Source organism: Malaclemys terrapin, chromosome 13, assembly GCF_027887155.1.
Source record: "Malaclemys terrapin pileata isolate rMalTer1 chromosome 13, rMalTer1.hap1, whole genome shotgun sequence".
NCBI classification, from domain to species: Eukaryota; Metazoa; Chordata; order Testudines; family Emydidae; genus Malaclemys; species Malaclemys terrapin.
In genome coordinates this window covers 30,611,652-30,635,764 of record NC_071517.1, presented here as the reverse complement: position 1 = coordinate 30,635,764, position 24,113 = coordinate 30,611,652, and the positions used below count along the sequence as shown (strand labels likewise).

The 24,113-nt window shown below is 48.1% G+C and overlaps 2 protein-coding genes and 1 long non-coding RNA gene across 8 annotated transcripts in view; 1 reads left to right on the top strand and 2 right to left on the bottom strand.

Annotated features, from left to right (window-relative positions):
* Window positions 1-24,113, bottom strand: part of LOC128848307 (gastrula zinc finger protein XlCGF8.2DB-like) — a 32,711-nt gene that overhangs the window by 3,433 nt on the left and 5,165 nt on the right. For 2 of the 5 annotated variants that reach the window (XM_054048233.1, XM_054048234.1), the window contains exons 2-3: window positions 1,878-2,004; window positions 1,405-1,518 (exon numbers count right to left, since the gene is read on the bottom strand). In XM_054048233.1, coding sequence (XP_053904208.1) covers window positions 1,405-1,518; window positions 1,878-2,004 — 241 coding nt within the window. Of the gene's footprint in view, window positions 1-1,404; window positions 1,519-1,877; window positions 2,005-5,332; window positions 5,599-10,148; window positions 11,351-24,113 lie in introns of those variants that run through there. The other 3 variants (XM_054048235.1, XM_054048230.1, XM_054048231.1) reach the window with 3 other exon arrangements.
* Window positions 10,679-13,203, top strand: LOC128848381 (uncharacterized). Its single transcript, XR_008447021.1, has 2 exons — window positions 10,679-10,746; window positions 12,806-13,203. It is a non-coding gene; the product is annotated as an uncharacterized LOC128848381 (long non-coding RNA).
* Window positions 16,909-23,680, bottom strand: LOC128848337 (zinc finger protein 239-like). 2 transcript variants are annotated; one of them, XM_054048311.1, is made up of 2 exons: window positions 20,982-23,680; window positions 16,909-18,351 (listed from the first exon to the last, which is right to left on the bottom strand). In XM_054048311.1, the coding sequence occupies exon 2, from the start codon at window positions 18,290-18,292 to the stop codon at window positions 17,420-17,422; it is 873 nt and encodes a 290-aa protein (XP_053904286.1). In that variant the 5' UTR covers window positions 18,293-18,351; window positions 20,982-23,680; the 3' UTR covers window positions 16,909-17,419. The 2 variants fall into 2 exon arrangements, with proteins under 2 accessions (XP_053904286.1, XP_053904287.1); XM_054048312.1 differs by lacking the exon at window positions 20,982-23,680 and adding an exon at window positions 18,850-20,956.

Below are 24,113 nucleotides of genomic sequence, written 5' to 3'. Positions count from 1 at the left end.
CCATCTGTGTACAAGAAACCGATACCGGAGGCTTCAAAGGTACAGAGGACACCATGACTGATGGTATCGGTCCTACAGACATTCTAGCCAGTGCTGAGGGCAGCTTTGGCTGTAATAAAGGTTGTACCCTATGAGTAGTCAGAGTTGGGTCTTGTTGCAGCCAAGGGGAATTCGGGACTGACAGACAGAGCAAATCTCATGACATCTCAATAATATTTTGGCAGAAGTTCGTGACTCTAATAAACTGTCAGAGCCATTCTTGAGGATACCTGCACTGGTCCTGGAGTCAATGGCTTGATTTCCTGCCCTGATTTCACTGTCGATACTGGGGAGCAGCTAGTCTCTACTTGTGCTGTAACCTGACTGTTCCAATGAGGACTCTGCTGAGGTTTTTCAGTTCCCAGAGTCTGGTTCTGAAGAAGAAAAAGCTCTTTGATTTATAAGTCAAGTCTTACCCTGAGACTGACTTACAGTTCTTACAACACATGGTGGGAGAAGGGGAACAATTCCTCTTCTCTTGTGTCTGTCTCTGACTTCAAGCCATGAGGTGAGTCAGAAAAATCCATAGGAGAACTCCTGCCGTAGGACAAAGCATTGGACTCCAGATGACTGAGGTCTGAGAAGGGATGCAAGCATGCTCCATATGGTAATATTTTACTCTCATGTCCCTAGATTTTTGTGTTCTCCTCTTGAAAGATCTACAAATAGAGCACTTGTCTCTCATGTGCCCCTCAGTGAGGCAAAATAAACAATGAGTGTGAGGATCGTTCAGTGGATTAGACACCTGCAAGTGAGACAGTGCTGAACTCCAGGAGACTTTGGCATAACCAAGCCACCCGGTACCAGGTAAAAGAGCCTCAGAGAAAAACAAGAACAAAAGCTTCATAAAATAACAAATAAACAAATCTCCAGTGGGAAAAACATGGCTAAAAAATAAGCTACCAGAACTATTTATATGGAGAAAAAGTTTTCTCAGAAGAAAAAAAGGGAACCTGTGAACAGCAGCCGATGGAGAACTCTGACCACCAGACACCGGTGGTGAGAAGGAGCTGTGAGGGTGCTGGGGTGGATACACGAGGAAATGCATGGCAAACTGACAGATAACACCAGGGAAAGCTCTCTGGCTACAGATCACTGAGCACTCACACGCCTGGAAGGAGAACACCCAATTCTTCCTCCACATCCACCTGAACAGTCAGGGGGCAGGGAGCTACTGCCAGGTGTCAGTTAGGATGCATGGAAAGCCATGAATTATGTCTGCCAGGAAGTCATGACACCTGCTGGGCACAATCCTGACCCGGGGCAATGAGTTAGAACTGGAGGAGCTCAAGGGGCCTGCGTGGGAATCCCAGCACTTTAAGTCAATGAGGGATGGTTTCCACATCCGTTTAACCAATCTCTCACCTCTGGGGATGTTTCTCTGGATCTTTCTAGCCTGGGACCCCTGGAGATCAGGGACCCACGGCTCTTCTCCTTGGTCCAGCTGGGAGATCACGCTGGGCTTGGGAATTGGAAAACCTGCTCCGGGAAAAGAAATGAAGTGAGATCAGAGTTTTACAGTTGTTCTGAGACAGCTGTTTCCAGATGTGCTGGGTGGGTGGATGCCCTTGTATATACCAAAGGGATGGGAAGTGTTCCTGGAGACCCTTTGGGGAGGGCAGAAAGGGATTCAGGGATCTCCATGCACTGGGGGATTTTATGACTCTGGCACAGTGCCACTGTGCAAACTCTTTACACCTGCCTAACCCTGCTGAGCCTGTGACTATGGGGTTGATCCCCCTGAAATCTAAGCGATCAGGGAAGAATCCTGAGCAAAAGCCAACCTGGGCACTTCAAAGATGCGCAGTTTCTAAGACTGAGGGCATAGGAATCCTTACCCAACGAGGTCACATTCCTGTAATTCTCCAGCATGATGTCCCTGTACAGGGCTCTCTGAGCCAGATCCAACAGTGCCCATTCCCCCTCAGTGAAATACACAGCCACCTCCTCGAAGGTCACGGTCACCTGTATTAACAACAAGAGTCCCCCGCTCAGAACCTGCTGTTCCAGCCACAGCCCCCCCAGGCTCAGTCACAGAAAGATCTGGGAACATCCCCCTCGGCCACAGAGAGCAGGAACATTCCTGGGGGAGAGGGGAAATTTCTGAAAGGTTAGACGATAAGCATGCTGTTACTGTGGTGCAACCACAATGCCCAGAGCTACTGATTTTATCATGACAAGTTTCAGAGTAACAGCCGTGTTAGTCTGTATCTGCAAAAAGAAGAACAGGAGTACTTGTGGCACCTTAGAGACTAACAAATTTATTAGAGCATAAGTTTTCGTGGACTACAGCCCACTTCTTCGGATGCATATAGAATGGAACATATATTGAGGAGATATATATACACACATACAGAGAGCATAAACAGGTGGGAGTTGTCTTACCAACTCTGAGAGGCCAATTAATTAAGAGAAAAAAAAACTTTTGAAGTGATAATCAAGCTAGCCGAGTACAGACAGTGTGATAAGAAGTGTGAGAGTACTTACAAGGGGAGATAGAGTCAACGTTTGTAATGGCTCAGCCATTCCCAGTCCTTATTCAAACCGGAGTTGATTGTGTCTAGTTTGCATATCAATTCTAGCTCTGCAGTCTCTCTTTGGAGTCTGTTTTTGAAGTTTTTCTGTTGTAATATAGCCACCCGCAGGTCTGTCACTGAATGACCAGACAGGTTAAAGTGTTCTCCCACTGGTTTTTGAGTATTTTGATTCCTGATGTCAGATTTGTGTCCATTAATTCTTTTGCGTAGAGACTGTCCGGTTTGGCCAATGTACATGGCAGAGGGGCATTGCTGGCACATGATGGCATATATCACATTGGTAGATGTGCAGGTGAACGAGCCCCTGATGGTATGGCTGATGTGATTAGGTCCTATGATGATGTCACTTGAATAGATATGTGGACAGAGTTGGCATCGGGGTTTGTTACAAGGATAGGTTCCTGGGTTAGTGGTTTTGTTCAGTGATGTGTGGTTGCTGGTGAGTATTTGCTTTAGGTTGGGGGGTTGTCTGTAAGCGAGGACAGGTCTGTCTCCCAAGATCTGTGAGAGTAAAGGATCATCTTTCAGGATAGGTTGTAGATCTCTGATGATGCGCTGGAGAGGTTTTAGTTGGGGGCTGAAGGTGACAGCTAGTGGTGTTCTGTTATTTTCTTTGTTGGGCCTGTCTTGTAGGAGGTGACTTCTGGGTACTCGTCTGGCTCTGTCAATCTGTTTTTTCACTTCAGCAGGTGGGTATTGTAGTTTTAAGAATGCTTGATAGAGATCTTGTAGGTGCTTGTCTCTATCCGAGGGATTGGAGCAAATGCGGTTATATCTTAGAGCTTGGCTGTAGACAATGGATCGTGTGGTGTGTCCTGGATGGAAGCTGGAGGCATGTAGGTAAGTGTAGCGGTCAGTAGGTTTCCGGTATAGGGTGGTATTGATGTGACCATCGCTTATTAGCACAGTAGTGTCCAGGAAATGGACCGCTTGTGTGGATTGATCTAGGCTGAGGTTGATGGTGGGATGGAAATTATTGAAATCATGGTGAAATTCCTCAAGGGCTTCTTTTCCATGGGTCCAGATGATGAAGATGTCATCAATGTAGCGCAAGTAGAGTAGGGGCGTTAGGGGACGAGAGCTAAGGAAGCGTTGTTCTAAGTCAGCCATAAAAATGTTGGCATATTGTGGGGCCATGCGGGTACCCATAGCAGTGCCGCTGACTTGAAGGTATATATTGTCCCCAAATGTGAAATAGTTGTGGGTGAGGACAAAATCACAAAGTTCAGCCACCAGGTTAGCTGTGACATTATCAGGGATACTGTTCCTGATAGCTTGTAGTCCATCTTTGTGTGGAATATTGGTGTAGAGGGCTTCTACGTCCATAGTGGCCAGGATGGTGTTTTCTGGAAGATCACCGATGGATTGTAGTTTCCTCAGGAAGTCAGTGGTGTCTCGAAGATAGCTGGGAGTGCTGGTAGCGTAGGGTCTTAGGACAGAGTCTACATAACCAGACAAGCCTGATGTTAGGGTGCCAATGCCTGAGATGATGGGGCGTCCAGGATATCCAGGTTTATGGATCTTGGGTAGCAAATAGAATACCCCTGGTTGGGGTTCTAGGCATGTGTCTGTACGGATTTGTTCCTGTGCTTTGTCAGGGAGTTTTTTTAGCAGATGGTGTAGTTTCTTTAGGTAATCCTCAGTGGGATCAGAGGATAATGGCCTGTAGAATGTGGTGTTAGAGAGCTGTCTAGCAGCCTCCTGGTCATATTCCAATTTATTCATGATGACAACAGCACCACCAGTGGGAGAACACTTTAACCTGTCTGGTCATTCAGTGACAGACCTGCGGGTGGCTATATTACAACAGAAAAACTTCAAAAACAGACTCCAAAGAGAGACTGCAGAGCTAGAATTGATATGCAAACTAGACACAATCAACTCCGGTTTGAATAAGGACTGGGAATGGCTGAGCCATTACAAACGTTGACTCTATCTCCCCTTGTAAGTACTCTCACACTTCTTATCACACTGTCTGTACTCGGCTAGCTTGATTATCACTTCAAAAGTTTTTTTTTTTTCTCTTAATTAATTGGCCTCTCAGAGTTGGTAAGACAACTCCCACCTGTTTATGCTCTCTGTATGTGTGTATATATATCTCCTCATTATATGTTCCATTCTATATGCATCCAAAGAAGTGGGCTGTAGTCCACGAAAGCTTATGCTCTAATAAATTTGTTAGTCTCTAAGGTGCCACAAGTACTCCTGTTCTTTTTGATTTTATCATGGATCTCACAGTGTTTATCTAGGATTTGAAAAATGTCTCATGATCGCACCATTCCTGGCAGTGAAATCGCACATTTTCCCTTTTTCGAAATAAGCACCTTCTCCCATTGGAGGGGAGGGCCTGAAGCTAAAATGTCTTACTCAAGATGGCCACCATTGCCCTATCCTTTGGCATGTGGAAGGCAGGCTGTCCCTAGTGAAGGTGGCCACCAGCTACCATTGTTTTCATAGCATCACAGAATCGTAGGACTAGAGGGGGCCTCGCAAGGTCCATTTCCCTGCACCCAGATTAAGTATTACCTAGATCATCCCTGACAGGTGTTTGTCTAACCTGCTCATAAAATTCTCCAATGATGGAGATTCCACAACCTCCCTAGGCAATTTATTCTATTGTTTAGCCACCCTGAGAGTTAGGACGTTTTTCCTAATGTCCAACCTAAACCTCCCTTGCTACAATTTAAGCCCATTGCTTCTTGTCCTATTCTAAGTGGTTAATGAAAACAATTTTTCTCCCTCCTCCTTGTAACAACCTTTTATGTACTTGAAAAGTGTTATCATGTCCCCTCTGAGTTGTCTCTTCTTCAGACTAAACAAATCCAGTGTTTTCAGTCTTCCCTCATAGGTCATGATTTCTAGACCTTTCATCATTTTTGTTGCTCTTCTCTGGACTTTCCCCAATTTGTCCACATCTTTCCTGAAATCTGGCACCTAGAACTGGACAGGATACTCCAGTTGAGGCCTAATCAGCATGGAGTAGTGCGGAAGAATTACTTCTCATGTCTTCCTTACAACACACCTGCAAATACAGAATGATGTTTGCTTTTTTTGCAACAATGTTACACTGTTGAATCATCTTTAGCTTGTGGCCCACTATGGCCCCTAGATCCCTTTCCACAGTACTCCTTCCTAGGCAGTCATTTCCCGCTTTGTATGTGTGCAACTTAGTGTTCCTTCCTAATTGGAGTACTTTGCATTGGTCCTTATTGAATTTCATCCTATTTACTTCAGATCATTTCTCCAGTTTGTCTAGATCATTCTGAATTTTAATCCTATCCTCCAAAACACTTGCAACCCTTTCCAGCTTGGTATCATCCGCAAACTTTAGAATTGTACTTTCTATGCCGTTATCTAAATCGTTGATGAAGATATTGAACAGAAGCAGACCCAGAACTGAACTCTGAGAGACCCCACTTGATATGCCCTTCCAGCATGACTGTGAACCACTCATAACTACTCTCTGAGAATAGTTTTCCAACCAATTTGCACCCATCTTATAGTAGCTCTAGTAGGCTGAGGCTAGACTCTGCTTGGGGGTTAGCAGACTGGGATGTAGCTACGATGAACAATGGGAAAATGGGGAGCTAGAGGAAGAAGCAGTGGAATGAAGGAGCAGGTGGACAGGAGGTGTTTAGGGATGTGGGGGTGCACAGTGAGGAAGACATAGGGGACATGTGTGGGGAGGGATGGAATGCAGCGGAAGGTGCATGGTAATGCATGGTGGCAGTAGCTAAGGAGGGATTCGGGGGATGAGTCTGTGTTTGGGGGTCAAAGTGAGTCTGAGGCGGAAAGAGGGGATATGTGAGGTAGAATGAAAAAGGCACAGGTGGATGTGGGGGGAGGAGGTTAACCAAGGACAGTGCAGGAGTGTCAGGCTGAGGAGGACACTGAGGGACATGCATGGGGGAGGCATGACAAAGTGGGAATTTTCTGTAATATTTTCATGACTCCCATGTGCGTGCCTCAATTTCCATCTCTGCTTTACATTGCTACCTAGTGGGTGCAGGAGGGTTAACGCTGCTCTTGGAGCAGCAGAGAAGACATACGGGGCTGGGAGGGGGCTGTCACCTTGCTGTCTAGGGCAGAATGACTGGGTCATTAAAGGACTGGCTGGAAACTGACCCCCATATCAATGGAGAATCTGAAAAGACAGTGGGAGCCCCAATAGTTGGGACATTCACCCCGGCAACCAACCGCCCAGAGGAAGGAGATTTCCCCCACGGCTGGGTTGGGAAGTTGAGCAAAGCTGAGGCCCCAGTTAGAGAACAAATGGGAAAGGTGCCAGAGTTAGATGCTGCCCTCTGGACAGAGGCAGAGCTCTCGCCTTGGACTGACAGAGAGTATGTCTACACAGCAAAGAGAACGCCGCTGCTGGCCTGTGCCAGCCAATTTAGGCTCACAGGGCTTTGGCTGAGGGGCTGTTCCATTGCTGTGTAGACTTCCAGGCTTGGGTTGGAGTCCGGCTTTGGGACCCTCCCACCTCACAGGGTCTTGGAGCCCAGGTCCAACCCAGATGTCTACACCGCAATGAAACAGCCCCACAGCCCGAGCACCACGAACCTGACTCCGCTGGCATGGGCCAGCTGCAGCTGTCTAGTTGCTGTGTGGACACACCCAAAGAGACAGGGCCGGTAATGGAATCCATCACAGCTTGGCTGGCTGATTGCACTGGCTTGGCCAGGATGGGCTATGGCTTAACCTTTGCTTATCTGCTCATCTCAGGGCTTCCCCGTGCTGGGTCCCAGTGGACTAACAAACCCTACTTTGTTTGGAAAAGGCTGCCGGGTGTCACTGCAAATCCTGACTGAGATGCCTTGGGCCCTGTAGTGTGCACAGGTCTCTGCCCAGGAGTCGGGCTCACTGGGCAGAGCTCACAGCATGAAGCAGCAGGGTTGGAGCCCAGGGAATGACTCTAGCGCTCAGTGAGGCCACGTAGCCTCCCCTTGCAGAAGAGCGGGACCTCTTGGTGGTCTGGCCCACTGAAGGAGATCCTGCAAGGCAGTGGCTTTCAACCTTTCCAGACTACTCTACCCCTTTCAAGAGTCTGATTTGCTTTATGTACCTCAAGTTTCACCTCACTTTAAAACTCCTTGCTTATAAAATCAGACAGAAAAATCCCAGAGTGTCCCAGTACACTGTTACTGAAAAAATGCAGACGTTCTTATTTGTACCACATAATTCTTACATAAATGGATGGGAATATAAATATTGTACTTACTTCTCAGTGCGATACTTGAGCCTGTTTTTCACTTGAGCCTTGTCTGAAGCCCAAGCCCCACTGCCCAGGGGTGAAGCATGTAACTGAGCTTCGCAAGGGGCCCCCATGGCATGGGAACTCTGGGCAATTGCCCTGCTTGCCATCCGCTAACACCAGCCCTACACTTGTGACCATCCTAAAACCGTTCTGTGACCCCCATGGAGGTTGCAACCACCAGGTTGAGAAACACTGATCTGGATGAGTTGAGTACCTCTTGGAAGGCCTCTGCGTACACCCAGGGATATGTGTACCCCTGGTTGAAGGTCTGTGTACCACTGCTCCCAGGGACTGTTTAAAAGCTGGGGGTATAGCACCTATCCTGTGGATCTGCGACAGCAGCTAGAAGTAGACTGAGTAAGGTGCAGGGAGACTACAGGGGTGAGGGCAGGAGGTAGGCCAAAGATTGGACACGGGGATGTCGGGAGGGCAGGAGACAGAGGAAGGAGGTCACAGGGGGATGCCTTTGTGTGGGGATGAGAGCAGACCAAGGGTTAGACAGGGAGATGCGTGGGCAGTGGGGAGGCAGACTGAGGAGGGCGCATAGGGATTTGTGTGTTGCAGAGGACTGGCAGGAGAAATCTGGACTCTGCACAAACTGCCCCTCCTCACCCCATCTCGGTGAATCCCAGAGCTGCTGCTCTTAGTGCAGAGATGGTCCCTGCAGCCTCAGATCTCGAAATCTGTTCCCTCTTCTGGGGCACACCACATTTCAAACCAAAATGCATCAGCATGAGGATTTTAGAGCACATAGAATCATTGACTTTCACACAGGAAGCTGTTCTCATCCTTAGCTAGAAGAGTTGGACCTCTCCTGTGCAATTACTGGCATGGTGTAAAAGCCAGAATGACATTTTAATAAATGCAATTATTGGGGAAAAAACAACAACAACCCCACACTGGACCATGTTACCGACACCTAAGAACAATATTTCAGTAATGAGAACTCACTAACAATGCACTGTTATTAGCCCCAACCAGCCCAGCACCTTTAAAAAGGACCCAGAACACTTGGCTTCAAGGCAGCTCAGGGGCCAAAATGATACACATAATACAACCCCCCAACAGAAGAACACTAGACTGCAGAAAACCTCTTCTGAGCCCACCTCCAAGTGTCCACGCTGGGCAGCAAACAGCTTTATTAATAAAACCGCTCAGAGCACTTGGTTCCAAAGTGGCACAGGGAACAAAAGTATGCCAGAAGAGCATTTTAGTACAGACAGTTAACTTAAAATACAGCAAATACAGTTAGCCAAACTGGAGAATATTTGAGTAATAAGAACTGATTAATAATGCACTGTCGTTAGCCCATTCTAGCCACATCCAGGTTTGGATCATCTATATTCTGAGAGAACAGGGAAACAGGAGCTCATGTTGAAGCATTTTCTGCCAGGGCTATTTCTAAACCCACACATATAAATCCCTCTCTGACCTCATATGAATTTTGCCCATACCAGACCTTGAATCAGATGATCCAATTTCTCTATAGAAAGGGCCAAAAATCAAGGCTGCAGGGGAAAACCAGTATATGTGTCAGGCCTGATTCAGTACGTACATGTACGTACACACACACACACTTTTCCTTTAGTGCTTAAGAACAGCAAAACACAAGCTCAGTCTAATCTTCCTCCTGGGTTGAAGGAGAAGGGTAGTGTCTCCCTGGTGGACCCCTCTGCACCCCTCTCTAGTTCCTGACGGCGAATCTGCAATACCTACACCTGCGTGCAGGGCCCTAGCACCTAACACTCCAAGTGAGGCAGCGAAAGAGAGAAGTGTCATGATGTTAGGGCCTCTGGAGCTGTGTAAATGAGGAACTTACAGCCCCTCTACAGCCTTCCATATTGACTCATTTTGTTATCCCAAAAAATGGATTCTTGGGTGTTTCTAGAAAAACCTGCCTATTGCCCCCTTGTGCTGGGGCAATGTTTCCAGGGTAACCAGAGTTGTTAAGGAAAACACTAAAGGACAGGGATATAATATTCTAATAAAGTAATTGACGCAGGCGGTATTCTTTTCCAAAACAGAGTATCCTTTTATTAATGAAGCTAGTAATCTCTCATACAGTACGTTCTAAAAATCCTAAACAAGGCACAAATCCCCTAGTGCAAGTTTAAAGAGCATTCAAACTATAATGGCATATTGTTCAAATGGCCAGTTTGCAACAAATCGCTGACAACAGTTCTTGTATTTGCTTTAAAGGTTACACATGTCAATTGCAATTAATAACAGAATTTTATGCATTCTTATAAGCACAGAAACACACACATCCTATATACTATTCCACACTGTACTATAATTAAAAATAGCAGGCTTACCAACAGATTTATAAAGTATCCCTTTAAATTGCAGGTGCTTCCTGTTTCTCTGCCCTGGTCACAGCAGCTTTCCTTACTCTGTCCTTTCATGCATTAGTTATTGTGTTATTAATGCTGCTGCTGTCTCAGCCTCCTTCAACTGTCTTTCCAAGCTGTTCTTCTGCCCTCTTGGTCAGCCCCTGTGATCTCTCCCTCTGGCAGCTCTTTCAGCAGATATTTTTGCTGGCTTCCAATTTCTCCCTCCGCCTCCCCCCAACTGCGCTCGCTCGCTCCAAATCCAAATCTACTTCCTGGCAGCCAGTTTTTTATGCTGCACTAAGGCTCCTTCCCTATGTCTTTTTGTTCTTAGCAGCAATTATCTCATTCACATATGCTCAGTACCAACCAGTAGCTCAGAGCGATGATTGACAGCTCTGACCTTTAGAACTAGCTGTAACCGGTCTGAGTGGGCTGTGTTCAGCCAGCTGGTCTACCCCCCTCTCACCTCATCCTGCACATGCTCAGTAGCTATTAACTTGGCACATGCTCACTGCTGCTTTACCTCAGGGTAATGATTGTGTGGACCAGGGCCGGCTTTAGGCCGATTCCCCGGAATCAGGTAAGAGGGCCCCATGCCTTAGGCTTATCCGGCAGCGGTCCGCTCCGGTGTTGGGGGGGAAGGTCCTCCGGGGTCTTCGGCGGCATTTTGGCGTCGGGGGGTCCTTCAGTGCCACGGAAGACACGGAGCGGACCCCCTGCTCCCAAAGTGCCGCCAAAGACCTGGACCACCGCCAGGTACTTGAATCGGGCCCCGCAGGTCCTAAAGCTGGCCCTGGTGTGGACCCCCTACAAACACACACAGCGTTTTGCTAGGACACCATCTTGGACATTTTGGGGTTTCCGTAGGGTGACCATATTTCCCAAAGGGAAAATGGGGCACCATGTGAGGCTAGCCCTCTCCCCATCCACGCGTGGGGCTGGCCTGAGCTGCTCGCCCGAGGCCTCCCCCCTCTCCCTCTCCCTGCACAAGGCTGGGGCTGTCGTCGCTGCTCGCCCCCCATGCGAGGCTGGGATTGGTGTTGCTGCTCTCTCAAGCCCTGCCTGCCTCCCCTCCTGCATGGGGCTGGCATCGCCGCTTGTCCCCCCCCACATTCCTCCTAATCCCACCTTTTTGACAAAAGTGGACATTTGTCCTGTTTGCTCTTGCTAACTGATCAATTTGGCAAGAGCAAATGGGACAAATGCCCACTTTTGCCAAAAGAAGTTCGGACGGCTGGAACAGGGCTTAAAAAAGGAACCTTTCCTTAGGGTGCCCAGATAGCAAGGGTGAAAAACGGGGACAGAGTGTGTGTGTATGTGGGTAATAGGTGCCTATATAAGAGAGAGCCCCAAATATCGGGACTGTCCCTATAAAATCAGGACATCTGGTCACCCACCTTTCCTGGCCAAAACAGGACGTATGGTCACCCTAGGCTTCTGCCAACTAAAGACTGGCAGTTCCCACCTTAGAGTGAAGTAGCTCCTGCTTGTTCAGAACAGAGATCAGGCAAACAACATGGAGGCTGGAGAATGTTTCTAGTAACAACATCTGCCTCTTCCTTTGTATATATTTGATAAAGATCAAAATGCTCAAGGAACGGTGGGTGTCTCTTGGTCCCCTTGAAGGGAGCAGGACAGAGGTTCTCAACCTGTGGGGCCCACCTCCCTGAGGGGGCACAGGCATGCACCAGGCAAGGTGTCATTTACATGTTTTGTTTGTCCGGGCAGCTCCCAGTTTCTGGCTGAGCTATAGATGCTACTGCTGCTGCTAGATGCCACTGTTGATAGCGCTCAACTACTAGGGTTGGACTGTGGTTCTGGCTGGCCCCAATAGATGTCATGTCAGGGTTGGCTGGCTCTGGCAGAGAGAGACTATTCCCTGCCTGTGCAAAACAAGAATGCTGCAGCCTATGTGCCCAAGTGGAGCGCCGGTAAGGGGGTGGTGGAATCAGCTGCCTCCCTTCCTTCTCCTGCTCCGAGGAAGGAGAGATGCAAAGGTGAGCTAAGCTGGGGGGAGAAGGGCAGGGACCCAGGAGAATGTGCACCCCTCTTCTCCAGTCAAGTGCACTGCTTATATGGAGGAAGCAGTGGAGGCCATATTATTGCCTTTGGTAGGACAAGGAGCGTGGCAGTGGGAGACAATGATGTCACTAGAACCATAATTTAGATTTGTCTTTCATCCATCTCCCTGGTGTCTGCAATTAACAAAGTCACTGCTCAGGAAGAGATGGAAACTTTCCTCTCCCAATCAAAAAAGAAATCTGTCAAACAATCTATAACTCCCACCCTTTTCCTCTGAGTCTAATCTTGCAAGTTTCCAGCACGCAAGACAAACTGTAACTACCCCAGAAAGGGAGTTTTGGTAGGCTGTGTGTGTGTGTTGGGGGGGGGGGGGGGTGTAATTTTGTTGAGGCATACATTTCCTTGTTTCTCTTCCACACACACAAAGGAAGCTGGATCCCTACAGGCTACTGGGTTTAGGCAATGTTTTCCGTTATTTCTGATCATGCAGAAAATTGGCACCTACTTTTGGTTGCTGCCCATCAGTCAGTGAAAAAGTCTTGTGAACTCAAGATCTTGCATCTTGAATCTGAAGAATCCGAAGGTTCATTCTGTTCCTGAAACCTTTTCTCTTCTAGCACTAATTCCTGACTACAGCCTGCTGCTTACCCAGTATTTTCACCTCTGCTTCACTGAAGTATGGAACCGTGACATGTCCGCCCCAGCTTGCAGCATTCAAATCCCATGGGTGCACACCTATGTCTGGAATAGATAGGTCCAGAATAGGCCCCTCAATTCTAGATCTGTTGTTGTTGCCAATAGTTCAATTGGTAGTGAGTGGCACTTCAATGGCAAATGTTGTTATATTTTATTCATCCTACTCTATAGTCAGTTGCCTCTTGACAACTGTCCAGCTGGTGGCATGTCTGCCCTATACTGTGCAAAGCATGATTTGCGCAAAGCTTTTGAGGAAGCTTTAATGAAACCTGCAGTTCATAAGTACACAACTGTAGTAAAATAAATGGTTTAGTTTTTATTTTCTCCAGCATACGTAGATTAGTTTATATGAGTAAGTTGGGACCACTTTCACCACAAGAAGCACTGGATATTTTAAGAAGTCCAATAAAAGAAAAAAAATGGACTCTGTGACACGATGTACCTCAAAATAACACCCTGTAATTATGCACATTGTTAATGTGTATGCAGTTATGAGATCTTGCTATATGGTTGGTACTGAAACATGTTGTAAGTTTGAGAATCTCTACTGCCAGGTGGGTGTTAACTGACCAGTAATCAACTCTATGCCTCACTTGCACAAGCCCACACTATGGGGATTTACTCGCTCACTGTGATTCAGCAAAGCTCACCGGGACATGTCTGGGCAAGTGTCTGCTAGGCACATAGACTGAGAATATAAATTGAGGGACGGTAGCATCATGTTTTGGCCTTTCTCCTCCCGCACTTACTCTGGAATCTACAGGAACGCTAAGAAGACAACAACTTCACCTAAGGAGATTGGTCTAAGTTAAAGAGGGAAGCCTGTGTATTATGAACTGTAACATCCAGTGGGGTGAGGAAAATTGTGGCTCTAAATACTGCCTAGTGTAATAAGGTTTAAGATTTAGACTGTGCATTTATCTTCTATAAATCTGTTTTATACTTTACCTAAAACAGTGTATTTTGCTTGAAGTGCTTGGGAAACCTCAACTCAGTTTACAGAGGTTTGTGCATATCTTCTCCACATGGAGGAAGGGGTGGACCGGGTAATAAAATTACCCTGGTCAGCCTTTTGACCAGGGCAGAACAGTACAGCTGTGGTGTGCAAAGCTGGAGGGAATTGGCTGGTGCCTTTCTCTGTGTGATTTTTGAGTGGCTTTGGGGTATTCCTGCAATCTAGCTGGGTGTGCAGCTCCACGTGCTGGTGTGCTGAGTGATAACAGCACATGAAGGGGTTTGCTGGTTGTCACTAGCAAAGCATTGTGAGAGACAGCCCAGGCTGGAGAGTTAAGGGGGCACAGCGATACCCCTTTTCCAGGTTGTACCCCAGGGGTCCCATCACAGACTCTCCTAGCTCCTAACCCCCAAAATGGAAAGCTGTTCCTGTACAGTGATGAAGGGCAAAAGGATAGAAAAGATGACTGGAGTTATGATCTATACAAAGAAAGTATATTTTGCCAACGGAGATCATCTGGTAAGGAAGACATGGTTTTGAAGACTGATTGATGCACATGAAGTTATGTTTCACAGATATGGATATTAAGTTCCTGATGAAAGCATGGACAAGCTGATTGTTCATTCTCTGGGACAAGATGAAACACCTGAGCTATGTGTGGCCCATCGGAATATGAGAAATTTTCCCTTGAAATCTCATTCATACAATGCTATGCATACTGTCAGAAGCTGTGAAGTAGAAACATTTAGGTCTGTATAAAAAGTACCAGTGAAAAACTGCAGAATCTGATGCATCACTTGCCCACAAGAGAGTGACACTAACCAAATACAAAATAAACTAATGTATGTGTAACTTCTGCCACAAGGAGTCGGCAGCAACCAGGGCCGGGTTCAATATCTAGTGGTTCCTTTTCAACAATCCAACACAGAACTGGCTCGAGCCTCCACCCAATAACTTGGGAACATTACACACCACCCCTGGGCACCTCTAAGTAGGGTGACCAGATGTCCCGATTTTATAGGGACAGTCCCGATATTTGGGGCTTTTTCTTATATAGGCTCCTATTACCCCCCACCCCCATCCCGATTTTTCACATTTGCTGTCTAGTCACCCTACCTCTAAGAGGCAACACTTCCCCTCTCGCAAGCACAGAGTCTGAGTGTAGAAAAGAAACTTTTATGAAAGGAGAGAAGCCACCCGACATTAATTAAGGAAAATGCTGCAAGCAAGATTCATAATCACAAAACTGTGAGCAAGACATCCACCCCAGAGTGAGTGCGGCAGTTTCTTTTGCTTCAGGTTCCTGAGTTCTACAACCAAAAGCTCCTTTACCATGCCCCTCTGTGCTCCCTCACCACACCTCACTAACAGTGGTTGTCCTTGGTCAGTGAGGGCCCAGAGTTCAGAGGTGCATCTGTGTGAGTTCACCTCCCGCCTGGGGAAGAAGGTGCTTTGCTTGAGCACTTACTAAGGCGTTACTGCTCTGCTAGCCAGCCGCCGTTCCACTGCCCCCCAGCTGCCGTTCCAATGGCTGCCCTACCAGGAGCTGCACTGCATGCCGTCACCTGCTGCCACCTGCTTCTCTAATGTGACTTGGCAGGTCAGTCTCTTGAGGTTCCTCCCAGCTCTCAGTGATTGTCAGCTCGGGGGGGGGGGGGCGCTTCATTGCTGAAGCAGGCTGGGCAGAAATGCTGTCCCACAACAAGTGATTTCAGCTCTAGTGAGCACTTAACAAAAGACTCCTAATGGAGCCCTACTTAGCTCTATCTTTTAACCATGGGGAGGGGCAGGCTAAGCCATGCCAGGGGCTCTGAGATAGAGCCCACGCCTCCTGGCAGGGACACCTGTCCCCACCCCCTCTTACTTTCACAGGTGTCTGCCATTTGAGCCTCTGGCTTAGCGAGTTCATTTCAGTTCAGGGTGACCTCCTCAATCAGGATAGGCTAAGGATAGGTGCTGACTTTACTTTTCCCTGGGGGTGCTCCACCCCCTCTCCGCACTGAGGTCTTGTCCCCACTCCGCCCCTTCCCCTAAGGCCCCACCCCCGCTCCGCCCCCTCTCCAGGAAACGGGCCGCTGCTGCCTCCCAGCCAGGCTCTCTCAAGCAGAAGCGGCTCTGTTCCCCTCCGCACCCGGCTTCCAGGGAAAGCGGCCAAATGTGCGGGGGGAGGTGCAGTAAGATAAGGAAAGTGAACCCCACATCCCTGCAGGTAGAGCACTGCGAACCCAGGTTGCATGCAAGGGAGGGGGGGCACTGCACAGGGGATACACATGGGGCAGTCACGTGTCCTTCCCTTTAGATTGTATAGGGAGGCACCAGTTGTCTATGCAGCCAGGGCACCCATATCAGACTTCTTCTCCCCAGCCATTACATTTCTGGGTGGAGTATTTCCAGGCTGCCCAACTCCCTGCCTTCACTGTGTTATTTACAGCAGAAACAGGCTGCCCAAGGACACCTTCTTGCTTTCTCTTCAGAGACTGAAAACAGTGATTGTCAACAGGGGGAGGGATAGCTCAGTGGTTTGAGCATTGGCCCACTAAACCCCGGGTTGTGAGCTCAATCCTTGAGGGGGCCATTTAGGGATCTGGGGCAAAAATCTGCCAGGGACAGTACTTGGTCCTGCTAGTGAAGGCAGGGGACTGGATTCAATGACCTTTCAAGGTCCCTTCCAGTTTTATGAGATAGGTATATCTCCATATATTTAACACCACACAGCTCCTTCTATACAAGCCCATTTCATTCTTAAAGTAAAAGAACTACAGAGAAAATATACTGAAAACAATAAACGAGTCTGCATGCATGCTAATAAGCTTACCAGAGTTCACCTGAATCCTTGTGGAGGGGAAGGGAAGACCCAGAGATCAAGCCCAGTGGCAGTCAGAGCTGCAAGAGCAAAGACACAGATGTACCTGCATTCCAGCTTCTAAAGCTGGATGGGCAGAGACATTAGTAAAAGGACGGGAATGAGTGATTCCTGCAGAGGGAGACAACTCACCCAGTCTGGGACAGTTGGTCTTTCTCCCTCCCAGAGCTTAAGAACCAATGAAATTCCCAGGCTGCTCAGGAAAATGGGATTTGCCAGAAAAGTTTTATTTGCATCTTATTTGGGGGGGGAAAAAAACATATAATTGAACAATACTGAGAAAATAATTAATCAGCAATAAAAACTTCACTGACATCAGACTTTCCAGAAACTTCAGACCCCTCCGCTCCCCCAGCATGCAGAAATAGGGAGAACATGCCTCATGGGGCAGCAATTTCCGGAAAAGTCCCAGTGTGCGACAATGTAAAACGAGCCCCCGTCTGAAAACAGGGACCAGGAAATTCAGCTAAATCCTTCGGCTGGCTAAAAGCCTTCCCATGACAGAGAGAGCCAGGAACGGATGGGAGAGTGTGAGAGAATAATTCAATACAGTAATAATAATAATAATAATAATGTCACTCTCCTGGTGCCTCCTTCCTCCTGAGACGCACAGCACACAAGTAAATAGTGGTGCCACTTGATTCTCTAAGGAATTGGGCAACTGTTTATTATCCCCATCGTTCCTCCAGATGCAGAGAGGATGGGAAGTGGCTGGCACTAGTCTATGTGAAGTTTCATGTGGAATAATAGAGAACTCTTGGTCTTGTACCTTTCCCCACAGACGGAACATTTGTAGGGGCACTCTCCTGTGTGCCTTCTCCGATGGACATTGAAACCAGATTTTTGTCTGAAGCTATTCCCACAGTCGGGGCAGGTATAGGGTCTCTCTCCTGTGTGGATTCTCCGATGGTCAGTAAGGTGATGACTCTGAGCGAAGCTTTGTCCACAGTCGGGGCAGCAATAAGGTTTCTCTCCCGTGTGGACTCTCAGGTGTATAATAAGATCTGAGGTACAAGCGAAGCTTTCTCCACACTCTGGGCATCCATAGGGTCTCTTGCCCGTGTGAATCCTCTGATGTCTAGTTACATGTGCACTCTGGGTGAAGGTTTGTCCACAGTCAGGGCATTTATGGCATTTCTCTCCTGTGTGGATTCTCTGATGTACAATAAGGCCTGACCTCTGACTGAAGTTTTTCCCGCAGTCACGGCACTTATGGGGTCTCTCTCCTGTGTGGGTTCGCTGATGTCTAATAAGGTTTGATTGGTCATTGAATTGTTTCCCACACTCAGAGCAGTTATAGGGGGTCTCTCCCGTGTGAGATCTCTGATGTCTAATAAGGTGTGATCCAGAACTGAAGTGTTTCCTGCACTCAGCACATTCGAAACGCTTCTCCTTAGTGCATGTTCTCGGCTGGATCGTTGCCTCATTACAATCCTCCAAACCTCGGAGAGTGGATTCATCCAGTGTCTTCCCTGGGGGGTTTCCCTGCTGCTTCTCTGGGCTGCACTGATTTTCTTGGGCTTGTCCCTGCCCAGGACTCTGGGAATCATCCCCTTCACACCTTTCCAGCAACGACCCCTTTGGTTCCATTCGCTCAGGACGTGCCGGACAAGGACTCTCTTCATTGCCCTCACTCACCGTCTCATCACCTGCTGGGACAGAGAGAGAATCCAGACAGGAGTCATTCTCTGTGCTGGGGGGAAAGAGAAGGTCAGAAAAGGGGAATGGGAAAGTGGGGAAACAGACCAAAATAAATGCTGGGAGGACTGACAAATCAGGAGTTGAATCCCCCACAAACCCTTCCCCGGAAGAAAGAGAGAAGGGAAAAAATAGCTCCCTGCCTGTACTGTATTTGTTCTTCTTCAAGATGTTGTGCACATCTATTCCCCTTCACCTCTATTCTGCTTTAGGGGTGTGCACTCTGAGTGCACTCTAATGGGAGAGTTTTCTCTAGCGGTGTCCATCAGGATGGCACATGCGCCATGCATGTCCTCATGCATCCAGGTGAGGGCATGAAGGGTAGATCTCCCCCCTGCACCATCTCAGTTCATTTGCACCAGCATCCTAATATAATGGATTCTGAAGGGAGGAGGACGGGTGCTGGAATAGACATGTGCAACACAATCTGGAAAACAACAGTTACATACCGGTATGTAATTTTTCTTTTCTTTGAGTGATTGCATGTTCCTATTCCACTTCAGGTAACTCCCAAGCAGTGTTCTATGAAGGAGCGTTCGGAGTCTATCTGCAAAGCCACTGCAGACCAGCCTTTCCAAAGCTACCACAGTCTCTGGAAGTGGCTGAAGTGTCACAGTGCTTGGGAACAGTGTGAATTGAAGACCAGGTTGCTGCCCTGATGATATCTGGGATTGAAATATCCCTTAGGAAAGCTGCCAAGGCTTTCACCGATTGTGCAGTCAGCTTGGAAGTGGTTTTAACTTTGCAACATCATAACTTGTAGTGAGATGAGAGGTGACCCACCAAGAAATTCACCATAAGGGAATCTCCTGCCCTTTCATTCTCTCCACACAGGAAATAATTAATTGTGGCAAAGACTGAAACTGTTTTGTCCTGTCCAGATAAAAGGCAAGGGCCCAGCAGATGACCAGAAAATGCTGTTTCTTCTCAAGCTTACGTAAATGTGGTCTGGGGGAAAAGGGAGGTAAAAAGCTGGTTTGGTTGAGATGGAAATCGGTAACCAGCCTTGATAAAGAACATTGGATGAGGCTTTAAAGCAACTTTATCCTCATAAAAATAGTGGAAAGAGGGGTGGGGGGAAGGGTATGAAATTCATGCTTGTGGTTTCCAAACCCTTCTAGTGGAAGTAACTGCCACTGGAAAGGCGCCCGTAGCTGATAAATTAGACAGGCCACTCATCCGGTATTAAACCAGACAGTCCTGCTTTCCTTGGGTGTGTCCCCATCTGGTACTCAGACGAAACTGGTTTTGTCCAGTATCAGATGGGGGATGCCATACTGAAGAGCATGTTGCTCTATCCTTGCCAGTGTGACCTTATAGGGTGGTGCGCACTTAAAAATTATGCCTCCCATGTGGCGTGAGCTCACACACACCATGCATGAGAAGTCACTCTGGTGGGCATGGGGTCATGTCAGCAGGAACAGGCTCATGATGTTCTGGGAAGTACCGGAATGTCCTGTATTCCTGGAGCACGTGAGTGGCCACCCTACGGTAAGTACTGAAGAGGACAAAAAGCCATCGGCTCAAAGGGAGGATTCCTGGAGGAGACAATACTAAACTCTAATGTCAGGGTTGTTGGCACCGTAACTTGAGAAAAAAAGACTAGTTATTCCTTTCACAAATATTATTGACAGAGTGTGTCTTCACAGCACAGCTAGCTTGAGTTATAATGTGAGTCTTACCTCAACTCCCACCCACACAAAACTTCTGTGAAAACAGTCTGGAGAAGCCAGCCTAGAAGCTGGAGGGATGTCGCATGAGTTCCTGTACAGCTATTGCATGTACCTGTATGACACAGGGTTCATCTGCAAGATCATGGAGATCTATGTCTAGATCTACCATTGTGGTATCATTTCCATCTAATGCTGTATTTGGTCACTGAAGAATGTAATGGAGAGAATCTAGATCTCCCTCTAGAGTAAGTAGTATAGGGTTCTTCTTCTGAATCTGATAATGAATATGGGCAGTTGGTTGCCACCGGTGGTGTGATACTAGGGGGAATCACCGGAGTACAGCCTCTGGAGCTGTGCCTCTTGGTGGTAGGTGTAAATGTCGGTACTGATGGCTTGAGTCCTATCAAAACCATCTGTGTATAAGAAACCGGTACTGGAGGCTTCAAAGGTGCTGAGGATGCCATGGCTGATGGTATTGTTCCTACAGATGTTCTAACCAGTGCTTAGGGCAGCTTCGGCTGTAAAAAAGTCTGTATCCTATGAGTAGTCAGAGTTGGGTCTTGTTGCAGCCAAGGGGACTCCTGCACCCAGAGAGAGCAAATCTCATGACATTGCATGAGCATCAAGTGTCGTGATTACCAATTATACTTACGGTAGTACTGAAATTCATGCCTCTAATAAATTGTCAGAGCCATTCTCAAGGACACATGCACTGGTCACGGAGTCAATGGCTGGATTTCCTGTCCTGATTCACTCTTGGTACCAGTGAGCAGCTTGCGCTCCAACCTTGGCACCTGACAGTTCCCATGAGGACTCTGCTGAGGCTTTTCAGTTCCCAGAGTCCCGTTCTGAAGAAGAAAAAGAGCTCTTTGATTTATAAGTTAAGTCTTGCCTGGAGACTGACTTACAGCTCTTACAAGACGTGGTGGATGAAGCGGAACAATTGAGTCAGAAAGATCCATAGGAGAACTTCTGGCCCAGGACAAAGTACTGGACTCCAGATGACTGAGGTCTGAGAAGGGATGCACAGCACGCTCTATAAGATAAGTTTAAAAGGTTATGTCCCTAGATTTTTGTGTTCTTTTCTTGAAAGATCTACAAATAGAGCACTTGTCTCTCATGTGCCCTCACCAAGGCAAAATAAACGAGTGTGAGGGTCATTCAGTGCATTAGACACCCTGCAAGTGAGATAGTGCTGAACTCTAGGAAACTTTGGCATAACCAAGCCCCACTGGTACCAGGTAAAAGAGTCCCAGAGAAAAACAAGAACAAAAACTTTATAAAATAAGAAATAATCAAATCTCCAATGGGAAAAACATGGGTACACAATATGCTACCAGAACTATTTACAGAAAAAATAAAGTTTCCTAGGAAGAAGGAAGGGAACCCATGAACAACAGCCGATGGAGAGCTCCGACCACCAGACACTGATGGCGAAAAGGAGCTGTGAAGGTGCTGGGGTGACTCCACCTTTTATTCCTTTGCCTAGATACACGAGGACATGCACAGAAAACTGACAGGTACCACTAAGGAAAGGTCTCTGGCTACAGATCACTGAGCACTCACACACCTGGAAGGAGAACACCCAATTCTGCCTCCACATCCCATCTGAACACTCAGGTGGCAGGGAGCTACTGTCAGGTGTCAGTCAGGGTGTGCGGAAAGCCATGAATTATATCTGCCAGGAGGACACGACACCTGCAGGGCACAGTCCTGACCTGGGGGCAATGAGTTAGAACTGGAGGAGCCCAAGGGGACCGACTGGCTAAGCAGCAGTTCTGCAGAAAAGGACCCAGGGATTACAATGGATGAGAAACTGGATATGAGTCAACAGTGTGCCCTTGTTGCCAAGAAGGCCAAGGGCATATTGGGCTGTATTAGTAGGAGCATTGCCAGCAGATCGAGGGAAGTGATTATTCCCCTCTGTTCGGCACTGGTGAGGCCACACCTGGAGTACTGTGTCCAGTTTTGGTCCCCCCACTACAGAAGGGATGTGGACAAATTGGAGAGAGTCCAGCAGAGGACAACAAAAATGACTAGGGGGCTGAGGCACATGACTTACGAGGAGAGGCTGAGGGAACTGGGGTTATTTAGTCTGCAGAAGAGAAGAGTGAGGGGGGATTTGCTAGCAGCCTTCAACTACCTAAAGGGGGGCTTCCAAAGAGGATGGAGCTAGGCTGTTCTCAGTAGTGGCAGATGACAGAACAAGAAACAATGGTCTCAAGTTGCAATGGAGGAGGTTTAGGTTGGATATTATGAAACACTATTTCACTAGGAGGGTGATGAAGCACTGGAATGGGTTACCTAGGGAGGTGGTGGAATCTCCATCCTTAGAGGTTTTTAAGGCCCGGCTTGACAAAGCCCTGGCTGTGATGGTTTAGTTGGTGCTGGTCCTGCAGGGGACTGGACTAGATGACCTCCTGAGGTCTCTTCCAACCCTAATATTCTAAGATTCTAAGGGTTATCCTCTACCATTGCTTTTGTGGGAGAGGAGAGCCTAATGCCAAGATGACCTTACTCAAGATGGCCACCATTTCCCCATTGTTTGGCATGTGGAAGAGAGGCTGCATCTAGTGACCACCAGCTCCCATTGTTTTCAGGGAGGCGGAAGCCAGGCTTTCTTGGGGGGACGTGGCTGGGGCTCTGGGGTTGGCAGACTGTGTACATAGCTATGGGGAACAATGGGAATGTGTGGTGCTAGAGGTGGGGAGAGGAAGAAGCAGGTGGACGGAGTGTGTGTGGGAGCGAGCTGGGCAGACTGGGAAGGTCACAGGGGACATGTGTGGAGGGGCAGGATGCAGAGGAGGGCGCTTAGTAATGCACGTTGGGGCTCGTAAACTGACGGGGGATGAGGGGGACGAAGGGAGTCAGTCTGAGGGGGAAAAAGGGGGATATGTGGGATAGAATGAAAAGGGTGAAGGTGGATGTGTGTGTGGGGAGAGGAGCTTAACCAAGGACAATGCAAGGTTGGGAGAGGGGCGGCAGGCTGAGGAGGACACAGAGGGATGTGCATTGGGGGAGGTATGACCAAGTGGGAATTTTCTGTAATATTTTCAATGTAATATTTCCGGAGCTGGAGCACAGACCAGTAGGTTTTTGCCCGGAGCTGGAGCAGAGCCAGAGCAGAGCAATTCAAAACTTTGATTGCTCCAAATCCCTGATTTTCATGACGCCCATGGGTGTGCCTCAGTTTCCCTCTCTACTTTACACTGCTACCCAGTGGGTGCAGGAGGGTTAACACTGCTCCTGGAGCAGCAGAGAAGACATGTGGGGCTGGGGTGGGGGAATGCCACCTCGCTGTCTAGGGTGGAATGACTGATAACTAAAGGGCTGGCTGGAAGCCAACCCCCAGATCAATGGAGAATCCGAAAAGACGGTGGGAGTCCTCGGGGCTGAGTCACTCACCCCTGGCAACCAACGACCCAGAGGAAGGAGATTTCCCCCCCATGGCTGGGATCGGAAGCTGAGCCAAGGCCCCAGCTAGAGAACAAAGGGGAAAGGTGTCAGGTGGCCAGGTTAGGTGCTGCCTTCTGGAGAGATAGAGCGCTCGCCTTGGACTGATGGAGAGTATGTCTACACAGCAAACAGAAATCCACTACTGGCCTGTGCCAGCTGATTTAAGCTCATGGGGCCGTTTCATTGCTGTGTAGATTTCTGAGATCAGACTGGAGCCCCAGCTCTGGGACCCTCCCACCTCACAGGGTCCTAGAGCCCAGGCTCAAGCCCAGATGTCTACACAGCAATGAAACAGCCCGACAGCCTGAGCCCCATGAGCCCGAGTCAGCTGGCATGGGCCAGCTGCGGGTGTCTAGTTGCTGTGTAGACACACCCAAAGAAACAGAGCCAGTAATGGAATCCATCACATCTTGGCTGGCTAACTGCACTGGCTTGACCAGGATGGGCTATGGCTTAACCTTAACCTTTGCTTCTCTCTGCTAACCTCAGGGCTTCCCTGTGCTGGGTCCCCGCTCACTAATAAACCCTGTTCTGTTTAGAAAAGGCTGCCAGGTGTCACTGCAAATCCTGGCTGAGATGCACTG